The sequence below is a fragment of the Solea solea genome, chromosome 3, assembly GCF_958295425.1.
Source record: "Solea solea chromosome 3, fSolSol10.1, whole genome shotgun sequence".
NCBI lineage: Eukaryota > Metazoa > Chordata > Actinopteri > Pleuronectiformes > Soleidae > Solea > Solea solea.
This window is the reverse complement of record NC_081136.1, coordinates 26,222,761-26,235,694: the sequence shown is the minus strand read 5'-3', so window position 1 is coordinate 26,235,694 and position 12,934 is coordinate 26,222,761. Positions and strand designations below refer to the sequence as shown.

General features: G+C 41.3%; 1 protein-coding gene and 1 non-coding gene across 3 annotated transcripts in view; both read right to left on the bottom strand.

Moving 5' to 3' along the window:
- The window catches only part of slc38a4 (solute carrier family 38 member 4), a 30,388-nt gene that overhangs the window by 9,936 nt on the left and 7,518 nt on the right, over positions 1-12,934 (bottom strand). The window contains exons 1-9 of one of the 2 annotated variants that reach the window (XM_058625054.1): positions 9,689-9,817; positions 5,369-5,578; positions 4,761-4,857; positions 4,470-4,585; positions 3,232-3,305; positions 2,795-2,887; positions 2,448-2,529; positions 2,266-2,348; positions 505-563 (exon numbers count right to left, since the gene is read on the bottom strand). In XM_058625054.1, coding sequence (XP_058481037.1) covers positions 505-563; positions 2,266-2,348; positions 2,448-2,529; positions 2,795-2,887; positions 3,232-3,305; positions 4,470-4,585; positions 4,761-4,857; positions 5,369-5,484 — 720 coding nt within the window. In that variant the 5' untranslated portion in view covers positions 5,485-5,578; positions 9,689-9,817. Of the gene's footprint in view, positions 1-504; positions 564-2,265; positions 2,349-2,447; positions 2,530-2,794; positions 2,888-3,231; positions 3,306-4,469; positions 4,586-4,760; positions 4,858-5,368; positions 5,579-9,688; positions 9,818-12,934 lie in introns of those variants that run through there. The other variant, XM_058625053.1, reaches the window with a different exon arrangement.
- Positions 3,605-3,687, bottom strand: trnal-uag (transfer RNA leucine (anticodon UAG)). The gene has a single exon. It is a non-coding gene; the product is annotated as a tRNA-Leu (tRNA).

Below are 12,934 nucleotides of genomic sequence, written 5' to 3'. Positions count from 1 at the left end.
GGTGTGTTGATCGGCGTTGGCAGCTACAAATAAATCAAAATATGGGCACTGAGAAGTGTAAAAATACTTTCTGTTCACGTGGAAACTGCAGCCGGTCAGAGAAAGAGCGAGAGAGAGCGAGAGACCCCATCCTTTAAGCAGACACTGCTGGTTTTTCCTGGCACAGAGAATGTGACAGAGGATCCCCCTCTCTCTCTCTCTCTCTCTCTGCAGTGGAAGATTACTGCCTCAGAGAGGAGAGTGGAAAAAACCCAGTCGGGACGATAGAGCGCATCACAAAGCGCTTTCGTGGAAACGTTCCTCTATATGTGATGTGTTAGTGATTGATAAGGTGAAGAAAAAAATCCAACTGGAAAATGAAAATCCTGTCTGTCTGCCTGTGTCACCGAGCTACTACGGAGCAAGATGTGGCCACATCAGGCTTTAAAATGGGTGTAATCCCCTCCCCCCACATCAACATGTTGACCAGTCCATAATGTCACACTGTGAGGAGGCTGAACTTACCACAGCCAGGAAGAAGACCATGCAGGTGAGGGAGAAGCCACTGGTATAGCCCAGGTAACCTACCGAGGAGAGAGAGAGAGAGAGAGAGAGAAAAGGAGAAAAGAATCAGCAATGACATCTGTGGCCTTCAGTCACATCAGCCGTCTATTTTAAAATAAACGTCACATCCAATTCTCAGATGTCACCAAAAAGCGACCTTTAAGCATCAGCTCAGATATCAGAACACAAGGAAACGAATGCTTGTGAGCAGGGCTGCAACAACCTTCACTAAGTCAATCAAGTTCCTCTTAAACGCTTCTGGTTTCTTTGCTCCATATGAACAAAAAATAAAGCATTAGAAACATTTCCATTTGTGGGCACAACAAGTTGTTTGAGAACATCATCATTTAAAGGTTTGGGAAACACTAACCAACATTTTCTGACGTGTTATGGACCAAACAACTACTAATTGAGAAAACAATGAATGGATTGAGTTGCAACTCTACTTCAACAGCTTCATCACCAATACTGTTGTGGCTTATCAAAGTCAGTATCAGCTCAGGCAGTTCTTAAGGCAGTGCCCATGATCTGAATGACATCATCTGGGCCATTGAACTCCCATATGCTGCGTGTCAGGACTGAGACGAGTAGAAACACGTCTGCTTAGTGTGTTCCATCTGAGTGTCTGAGCTGACCACAAGCTAAACTGCAGTGTTACATTACTGGAACTCCGGAGTTGACCGAGCTGACTAAGGGCTCGACTAGTGTTACGTTACCGGCGCATGCGTGGAGCCGCTTTCGGGGCAGCTGCTCGATCACGGACGCACTGAGACCTTTGGCTTCAGGCTTCATCAAGTGAACATTAGGCCTTATTAGGAGTCAGGAGTCAGGAGTTTTGATTTTACGTATTTTTCCATGTGCACTTAACGTGAGCTATGCTTGTTGTTTAATTTGGACTACTGTTCTTCTCCCCATTTCTTCTACTATTCTTCTTCTCTTCTTAACCCAACACTAGCAGGCAAACTATTGAGCGACTGTCAGCCTCTGCCTCACTAGGTGGCGATATTGACCTATTACATAACACACGAGAAGCACTTTGTTAGCAAGTTGTTAGCATGCCAAGCGCCCTTCTCTGTATGTCCACTGACTTATTATATTGAGTTCTATTCATTGACAGAGCATGAAGTCAGACTACTTCTCAGTTAGTCTGACTAACACTAGTGTCATGTAAATATACAACAAAAATATTTGTTTTGGGAGTCACGTTTTTGTCATTTCCTGTTTTATTTTGGTGAGGGTTTAGGGTTTCCTGTTGGTCTACACTTCATCTACCTTGTCCTTGTCTTGTCTGATTACCTTGAGTGTTTGCACCTGGTGTCATTGCCTGATTGTCAGCCCCTGGTCCACTTTCCCTTTCCCCTTCTTAAGTCGCTCATTTCCTTTCGTCCTTTGTCTCCATGTTCTTTGTTACCTTGTTCATGTTTAGAGTGTTGAATCAAGTTGATATAGTTAACGTTTTCTGGTTATAGGTTTGTTTTTTCGCCTTTTCTCTTGCCTTTGGCATTCTTCTAATTTCGTGTTTTTGAATAGTGTTTTTGCTCTTGCCTTTGGCATTCTTTTTTGTTTTTTTGTTTGTGTTTTTGAGGGAGTAAAAAAGCCTCATTTTTGATTTTACGTATCTGTCTCGTGCCTATTGGATCCAAGCTCTGTTGTACGAACCCTGACAAAAGCTTAAATATTAATCTAAAGAGAACTTGAGTTCTAATCTTACTTAATCCTTACCAAGATTCTTCAGGAGAGACAGGGGCAGAATGATTCCAATTGACACAAACACCACCAGGTAGTTTCCGTTCATGTACCATTCACTGCGAACGTGAAACACGGGTTAACATCAGGGCAGATGATACTATATACGTGCACTTAACAGCACATACACACACACACACACACACACACACACTCACCCGGAGATTTCTTGTAAACCCAAAAAGGCCCGGATCACCTCAGGAAGCTCATACTTCACGATAAAGAGGTAGCTGGATATTGCTGCAGAACGACAACAGGGAAAATGTGTTGTTTTTACACGATATATATATATATATATATATACAGACTCAGACAATGGGGGACAATGTAAAGGGGAAAATGATTTAAGGTATCTTAGTAAGTCCACTAATGGTTGAATGAAGAATCTTTTTTTTTGTTTTGTTGTTAGTGGTGACGAATCTGTCGAACTTGTGGCCCCTAAAATCATAATCATAAAGTTCTTTTGTTGGTCTTTGTACAATAAACGCACAAAATAAGTCATTACCTCCGATGTTTTGCATGGTGATGGACACAAAAGCAGCCATTTTCCCCGGCCAGCCGAATGCTCTCTCCCCCAGCTTTTCATAGATGAGGGATCCTGCCAGAACAGAACAGAAGTAGATAAAATAATGATGCATTAACGATGAAGGTTTTACTGTGAGACTATCTGATGCAAAATACTGCAGAGCAGAAAGTACTTCACTAGCAGTAGTTTAAATTTCTGGTAATGTGAGCTTACTTTCTGGCAAAAAACCTTTATTCTCCTTATCTTCCATAACTGCTGTTCCATATTTTCATTTTGTACTCATTTTTACTCGTGTTTAAAATAATCCTGGACCACTTTTGGGGGGTCCTGACCCCCAGGGTAAAGAAACCAGCAGTAACTTTCTACATCAGTCTTAAAGGAAACCGCCGAGCTTGGGCGTTAAGTGAAATACCAACCTCCTTCTTTTGACGCCACAAGGAGAAGGTGTACAGAATACAGGGAGAGAATGGCAACGGCGATGAGGAGGATTCTGCAAACAGATGGAAAGCAAAGTTTGATGCTCGGTGCAACACAGTTAAACATCAGGTTTATAACCCCATTCCCACTGGTCAAAAAATGGGAATTTAAATCCAGGTTTAACTGGGAATGTGTCGAATCAGCATCTACTCCCAGTTCAAATGGAAGTGTTGGCGTAAATGTGACAAACAGAAGGATACCAAGTTAATTTAATCTACGGCAGAAGGAGGTTAAAAGAATTTGGATGAGAAACAATTCAAAAAACATATTTTATAACATATATAATTCAAAAGAAAAAAAAAAAAAAATAACTGTCAGAAGTGGGATTTGAACCCACGCCTCCAGAGGAGACTGCGGCCTAAACGCAGCGCCTTAGACCACTCGGCCATCCTGACTGATGAAAACAGCAAAACTATGACTGACCATCTTCAGGTGTCATCAAACACACATCAAGGACTCATGAGTCACACAGCAGCTGCTCAGATGTGTTCGTCGTCCATTTGTTTTGGGGGTGAAAACTGCTGTGTGGTTTCAAAGCTTATGTTTCCCTGCTCCATCTAGACTGTGTTTCAGCGACGTGACAGCGCCTACGTTTTTAGACCCAGCAAAGGTGCTTGGATGGTGGACAGAGTTGGTGGGATTGAGAGGGTGTAAGGTGACAGAGAGGGGTGTCAGATGTTGGAAGTCATTCGTGCACGGGACAGTGTTGGTCGTGCACTTGAGGGCAGAGGGTACAAACGTTCACGCTCCGATTGCCTCCAAGAATAAATGTTACCTCGCAGTGACTCATTTTAAAATACACTCTGTGCAAAATGGAATGTTTTCAAACAAAGCTGCATTTATGTGCTTGGCTTCCTGAGTCAGGAAGTCCTTTCAACTTCTTTGTAGTTATGTGCTTTTACCTTGAAATGTAAAGTTTCCTCTGGCCACAGCCTTGACTTCTTATCAGTATGCATGCTATCAAATAGCCGATCTAACTGCACTGTCAAGTGCATTTTATAAACATAACTCATTTCTATGAGGGGGGCATTTTCATTTGTGGTACAAAAAAATAATTTTCAAATAATTCTGACACCCCCTGAATGCTCCATTACCTCATCATTTACTCAGTGTGATCAAAAATGTCACAAAAAGCATGCATTATTGTTTCTTTCATCTAGCTTCGATCACAACTTACGAAAAGAGAACGATGCCAGTGTTGGACATGGCGTAAGACAGGCCCAGGATGCCGCTGCCCATGATGGCGTTACTCAAGTTGAAGACAGACATCCCGAAGGAGGTGTGACCTGGATGCTGCTCAGGCAGAAGAGAGAGAGAAAGAGAGAGAGAGAGAGAGCGGGGGAGAAAAATCTGTTTAAGACAGGTGAACCACGCAGAAGAAACATTTGGCTTTGAAATAGTTACAGATCATACTCTATGGTAGGAAACAAACTGATGACATTGTGTTGTGATCTGTGAATTTTCTTACATATTCGTCATGATAATCTTCATATTTCTTCTTCCTCATCATCCCATTTGTCAAGAACTTCTGGCTTTCTCCATCATCAATGTCGTCAGTGAACTGGCTGTGAGGACCGAGAAAGAATCAGTGTCGGCAGATGCTTGAAAAGAAGGCACTTCTCTCTATGCAATATACACTATATATACTGTATATATGTATATATATCTATATCTATATATATGTAAATATGTATATATATATATATATATATATACATATATATGTATATATAAACTATTAACACAAATTGTAGTTTTTGCTCTTTTAATGACCTGCTAGAATGAATCCATTCATCTGAATTAACATTTTCCATCTCTAAACAAATATTACAAGCTTCTATTCCTTGTCTATAACCAAATAATATATCCTTGACTGTACACTTGCTGGTTTAATCAGGTGTCTCTTTTACGACACATGGAGACAGTAGTTGCGGCTTATACAGAAAAGTATTAGTAGGTCCAAAATATTTCAAGGGCAAAATTAACAGAAATGTGCCAAACGCGCCGACAAACCAGAGTTACAGTGTCACATGAAGCCGTTAGGAGTCAACACATTTGGATATGTGACCTGCTGACCTGCTTATGGTGGCCTTCTCTGCCTCTATGTAGCGGTCGTCCAGGCTGTCGTTGCTCTCGTCATCAGCCTCTGTGCAGACTTTTCTCAGCTCCATGTGATCCATAGCTCCTGGCATAGCGGTGCACAGGACGATACAAGGCAGAGAAATTCCGTTTTTTTACAATCTCGGGGCAAAGATGTCGACAAGGTGGAGATACTTCTGGAAATAACTAACAAACAAACAGACAAAACATGGGAGGAAAGAGTCAGTGATGCAAAGTTCAAACCTCACTTCTTGAAAGTGCTGTTCAGAGACTTTATTATGATTCAAACATTTTAAGAGGTGTACACAGATAATCGTGGTATGACCTCAAAATGATAGTCGAAAGCAAAGTTCATAAGAAAAGCAATTTGCAACTGCAGAATAATATATTCTCTGGTCTCACTGTCCACAATGGGCCCTTTTGGCCTTGATGAAGAACAGGGCCCCTCTCCACTGTAAACCAGTCAATCTCATTTCCTGGAAGTATGAGGGTGTTTGTTATGTTACCTCGCGGAGGAGAGTTAGCACATGACGCAGTCATACTGCCCCGAAATCAGCTTTACCAACACTAACAGGGCAGAAGTCATGTATGATACTCCTATTTTCCATCTTTATACCACCTTGATTTATGGTATTAATGGTCCTACTTTGTATATAACAAGTGAGTAAAAACACATGAATGACAAACAAAAGGCATCATTATGTCTAACATGAACCTGATGCCTTCTCAAGGACATGACCAGCCGATGCTGACGCAAACAGATGACTGGCTGGTGTTAAGTCAACAAACCCTTAAACCAGGTTAAAGACACAGTCATGAGGCCGCCCGACCACAGCCTTCTTCAACAGAAAAAGAAACACATTATATAGGGGTTACATAATAGTCAACTTATGTAAGTAGGACAGGGCTGGCACAGGACAGGGAGTGGAATATTTAAGGCCAAGCTAGTCTATGTATAGGGGCTGCTGGACTTACAGGCTTGGACGGTAAAATCTCAAACCTGACAAACAACTAACCACAGCAAAAAAACAAACAAAACGAAACCCCACGGCAGCTTAATTTGACTGTAATTTTGTTTGGTTTTTCCGGAGAGGTCGGAACATTCTCCTTGACAATATTCCAGGGGGGACGTTATGTGTGTGGGACCAGTGCAGCTTATCCCATCACAACCACAGACATTTGAGACAAACACACTGTGTAAAAACGTTCAGTAAAAATTCAGGTGAGCCAGGTTATATGTTTTTTCTGTAAATTCTGCCCGCACACAGTCGACTGGACCCGTAAAAAACACCGAGCGCTGACCACGTAGCTTCTTAAGCTCATAAGAGGAACAAGGAAAAGCAGCACGCTAACAGACGCGCGCCTGGACAAAGCACAAACACAGCTACAAGCAGGTCAGCAGAGACGATAGGACGAGAATTTGTCCAGGACTTTGTGGCTGTGTGTGCCGAGTCAGACAATACTCTAGAAAAGCTAAGAAGCTACGGTCATTTCTAGTCAAATCATGCAAACAACGAGGAGGCGTGGCTTGAACAGTAGCCTCTGACAACACCATAATATGCTAGAAAGCGATTTCTAACAGTCAGACATGTTATGTCTGAAGTTATGTACTTCTGGACTAAAAGCACATGTTTTAACATTACATTACATTACTTACATGTCATTTAGCAGACGCTTTTATCCAAAGCGACTTACAATAAGTGCGTTTAAACATTTGGGTACAAACAAGAGATAGAAGTAAGTAAGAGCTTCAAGTAAGTCAAACTATAAAGTGCTAGTCATAAGTGCGATGTATAAGCAAGTCTTTTTTTTCTTAGTCAACAGTGTTGCGTAAATAAATGTATACATTTATTGTACTGCATTTTATTAATTCACATTCTAAGACAATGTTTGCAGGTACAATAAGAGTTCAGAAAAATCTAAGAAAAACTGAAGTGGAATTGAAAAATTAAACGACAATAAAATCTCTCTCATACACCCAGGTCCTTGGTTCCCAAATAATGTCAATTAGAGCAAATGCCGATTTTAAAAAAAACTCGCTGAATTGCAGAGTCATTTAATCTGGAGTTAAATACCAAATGAACACATCCCCACTGGTAAAAAACCCATTTAAACTACGAATTAAACAGGTCTGTGGACCAGTGGGAATGAGGTAAGAAACTGTCTTGTTTAGGAAATTGTTGCACAGCAGGATCTTTGCATCACAAGTGTTTACAGTAGACGATGGAAAGCAGTATGTAAGTATACACTGCATATAATGTCAGAGGTGTTAAATCCCCCACTTGGTTTAGGTAGTTTGACCCTCAGGAGAAGGCTCTCCTTTTAAATAGTCTGCTGTTTTCATTTCAGAAGAATGCAGCTTTCAAGTGCAGTGTCCCAGAGCCAACACAGATTTAGTGGCCGCATTACCGTTAACAACTACATCACACACACCAGTACATCTAATCTCTCAGTGTCACACGCTGCTGTGTGGCGGGAGGGAACCGCTGAGTCTTTCCGCACATCTCACTGCCAAGAGGATTAACCTGGCTGAACTTTATCATTATATTCATTCAAGGAACGTCTGTCTGTCTGTCTATCTGTCCAGGCTGTGTCCAGGCTGACTCAGTTGAAGCGCCGGATGCTGAGCCGGTGAGCGACGCTGCATGTGTTCCTTGATTGACTTAGAACTATATACCATTAAAGTATAGTTCCTGTCCGTTTGTCCGTGTATTGCTAAACGCGCTGCTTCTGCATGCCTCAACACATTTGTGCCAATAGAGAGAGGATACCAAAGGCAGTGTGCCACGCACGGGTTTGCTGAGTCACTTGAAGATAGACGAGGGCAGCACCCGAGATGCGGGTACTGCCCTCGTCTATCTATAAATGCAAGGACCGTCTGTCTGTCTGGCTGTTTGTTGCATAACTGTCTGACAAGTCGCTCAACTCGAGAGGTGACTTTGACATGGTTTCGATAAGAAATAAATGACAATGGGTACGGGTACTTCATTAGAATTGCCCAATTTAACCCTAATTAAAAATGAAGAAAAACAAAAAAAAATTATTTAGAAAAAACACTATATTTGAAATTTGAACAGTATAAAACTTTTAAAAGAACATTTGTTTGAGTCTTCGTCTCAATGTCCAAAAATGGGCCAAAAAATGTAAACTATGCACAGGCGTTTTTTCCAACTCTCTCTCCTCTCTGATGACAAAGCTGCAACAGTGCAACAGTTTTTCCCCGATTCCCCAAATTACAGTAATGCAAAGTGTGCTTGCACAAACGTGTCGTCTTCGATACACTCTGTGTTAAAGGGTTTAAAGCCATTGTTGTTAATAAGATAGTCACTCATTTGGCAGTTTGCCTCGCAGCAAGGAAGACAGACAGACATCTACCTGATGTAGATCCGACTTCACACCAGCAATTAACACAATGCATGGAAACTAGAGTTTGAATGGCCACTTCTCGCATTTTCTTAAGGCTTTCACAGCTGTAAATGAGGACTTCAGAGCCCATTTGCAAACTAGATCAAACCCACATACAAAAACAGAAGAAACAACTGTAAACAATGAGACTGTGGGAGGAGACGCTTCTAACTTTTCCAACGACTGGTATTTCGCAGGAACACCGAAACTACGACTACTATGAATTCTGCAAGGGAATACTCTGTCTGAACAATTCATTGAACTACAAAGGCTGCAATGTAGGCATTTTATTTGTGAGATTCTTCTATGTTACATGCCAGTTGCCAGAAAATGCAATACAGATACTTCTCACTGAATTGTCTCCTGTGGAAATGTCCAATCTTCTTGTGAATTAGATAACACAGTTTAGTTAAAAAAATTACACTGCGACTCTGTTGCAATAGAAAGTAAGAAAGAAAGAAAGAAAGAAGGAGATGAATGGTCTTCTTCAGCTTAATTCAGTTACACAACATCATGCAGTTTCAGCTCTACAATAAATAATACAACTATATTTTAAGAAGGAAAAACAAGGATCCTGCATCCAACAAGAGATTAATTTAGTACTATTGAAACAATCCGGCAAACTCATATATCCTCCACCCAAACAAAGTCTTGCATCAGCCAACCACTTCTGTGCAGTTGGCTCTTGCCTGCAACAGCTCAGCATTCTGCAGTAAATCAAGAAAACTGAAAGCAAGGGGAGGGGGAAAAAAAAGGCATTTGCTCCAAAAACCTACAGTTTACAGAAGAAAGTCCTCGTGTAAGACGACACTTCCCTTTGGAAATCTGTGTCTGAAAGATTATTTTCATGCAAAATGAAGCAAAGCTTTGAGAGAAAGTGTGTATACTCACTTCTTATTATCAAGAAAGTTCCCTTTTCTGTCCCCTACGCTTTCTTTTTGGAGGATTTTGTGATTACAAAGTAGGATGTATGCTACAACAGAAGTGTGAGGAGCCGCAGCAGCTCTTCAGTAACTCAGGTGAAAATACAGGCTTTTAAAATGGAGGAGGGAGGGCCTCTCTCAACCAATGAGGACAGACAGTTTGCATAGGCCCCTCCCTTGAGTATGGTTGTAACCACATAGATATAAACATGTCTGGTTCAACAGAAGAGAGCAAGAAGGCCAATGGAGGGGAAAATAACTAAAGTACCCACAAGAGGGGCGCCTCTAGGTGATAATGAATGGACAAACAGAGAGAGAGAGAGACAGAGAGAGAGAGAGAGAATCTTAGGACACAATGTTCATCCCCATCAGACTGAGGACACTATGTAGCACCAACTCTGTTATATACCCACTGTTGCTTCAACCTGGGATCACATGACAAACTATATGACCACCATGGTCTAAGCGGATGCTAAGTGTCCACATCGGACATGCTTATGTGCATCGACCTACAATGAACTTGCGAGCCGAAGACGGTGATCTCCCACACTCAGACCACCGGCTCTAACGTCACTGTACCACCTCTTGTGAAACACACACAAAGACAGATTGTTTGTTCATGCAGCTGCACACACACACACACACACACACACACACACACACACACACACGTGCAAGACCCAGAGATACCCAGCTGCACTGTGGACAATAGTCAGAGGCTTTTGGTGTAGGTTGTGCCCGCTGACTGACCAATGAGAGAATCGGCAGACGGTGTTGTCGGGATGTCACTTTGCCCCGAGGCCACATTCACGTCAAGGATAAAGCGTTATCTCTGTCTACTTTTGTGATTCAGCCTGAATGAAAGTCAAAGACAGGAGATAATAACTGAATAAATCCTTTAGAATACATGTATGTGCAAATATTTGAACTCAATATCAAAGATGCGACTCAACTGTTACTTATTTTATAATTCATTTATGAGGTCTCATTTTCAATGAAGCTCAGAATTTTGTATGAATTCAATGTATCTGAACATGAAGAGCTAAACTTTCACAATCACTTCTGTGACTTCATTGATAATAATTGAATCATTTCAATTATACTGCAATGTGAATTCAGACGCAATACAACTACTCATATTCTTACAAGATAATCTTTAAAGGAACTACACTGACATTTCACGTGAGATACCAAACTTCCACAACAGTAAACTCCTTGACACTATCCACTCTGTAGCTGCTCCTCTATTCCTTAAATGGCACCTTGGGAGTGTACATGGGGGGGCTTCGTACACACATTCAGTCAATCACCTCTGACCAGAAAGCGCTCCATCAAGACCCAATTCTACAACATGCCAGACTCAAATGGTTGGCGGTGGCGGCGGCGGGGGTCACAAACTTCAGAGAGAAGCAGCTAACTTTAGAAGTGAGCAATGACTCAGCTACCCTTGAAATCTGATGTACACTGTCTTCTGACAAGTGAAGAAATAACGCCCAAACAACGTCATCAGACTAAATGAATGCTAACAAAAAAACCAAACCCTCTTATTGTACGTTTAGAAAGGAAGCAAAGACCTACAGTAGGACATTATTTCCCCCTGTAACGCTGTTGAAATCATAAAAAATAGGCTTGATCGACCACAGCATTGGAGCTGGATACTGATATCATGGCTGATCTATGTGTAGTGTGCACATGGGAATTGTATTTGGCGCTTCAGGCATATTTATAATCACAAATTAGGTCTTTTGCCAGAGAAATTATTTAAGTATGTGTCTTATTGTACAACAAACCAAACTGAAGTACATTCATTTTTTCTACAAAGCATGTCACTGTGTGTTGAGAAAGTGTCTTCTTCTTTGTTGTGACACAGATGGGGTTGGTAAAAAAAAAAAAACAAAGAAAGAAAAAGGATTTGCTCAAGTAAGAGTTGAGGCAACACTATTTGCTTCTTTCGCTCCAGCGCAGCTGTGGGTCTTTGTAGTGGCTGGTTCACTGCAGCAAGAGTGCAACACCTCATAAAAACTCCTCTAATTGCCACCAAACCACGGCCAAGTCCAAAACACTTTCATTTGAAGAACGGCAGCATTTCAGCTGTGTTTCAGAAGTAATGTGGCCATAACAACACACTAAAAATAAGTTAGTGAAACAAGTTACCATTCAGGAACACTTTGCTGGTGTAAGTCAGAAGTTGACTTTCTCCTCTGCTGTTGTTTGATGAGACACAACGATGGTGAAAAGTAAGACGAGACATGAGATGAGAATTTTTGAGTCTGTAATCTGCAAATGTCCTAAAATAACCTTGGTGACAGCCAAGCAACATCAGCTGAGATATGTTCCCCCGTTTAAACTGACTGATGTGGCTTTAACTTGACAGAGATTTTATGTAATTATGCAGCACATACATACATTAAAGTTAATTAAAAAAAGTGTCTGTCTTCCCTATTTTTAGTTTGTATGAATAACGAATACATAAATAATTGTGACTAAACGACTACAAAAACTGATGAGTCGAAGACTAAGACGATCGTTAGATGCAGCCCTGTATGAGACAAATATTAAATAAAAGACTACTTTCTATCAAATGACCTCAGGGCTATGACATGGACTATGGAAAAGTTTGGCCTCTTCAAGAATTTCACAGGTCAGTGGGTAACAGATATTTCTGTCGCCTGCATCTATCATCTCTCTGTTCTGTGGACTCTTACACGTAGGTGACTGCCGTCAAATATATAACATGACACTTGGCCATTAATATTTGTAGAAACCCGTTAAACTCTTGCTTTCGCTTGCACGTGAGCGGTCCATCTCACAAACACGGCACAACTGGCGAAGTTTCTCTTTTTGACAAGAAGCTCATTCGGCCTCGGTTCTATTTAGTTTTTAGCGACCACAGTCTGTCACTGGAAGCAGTTTGGACCGAAAGCTCATGGAGGTCAGTGTAGAATCGATCGATTCACAGGTAATCCTATTGGATTCTTATCGCATTTGGACTTTCAAAGTTCATCGAATGTTTTTTTCTTTTCTTGGAAATATTGACACGCTTCTATCTCTCTGGCTAATTGCCAATTAGCACATAGACTTTAATTCTGTCCAAAACAACAAACGAAACTTTACTATTTCTTGGCAGGGAGGAGTCTTTCTGTCACTGAAGTTGCCGGGTAACCTATGTTGCCTTGGGGGAGGTGAGACCTGTTCACATACCACAAAGCCAGGT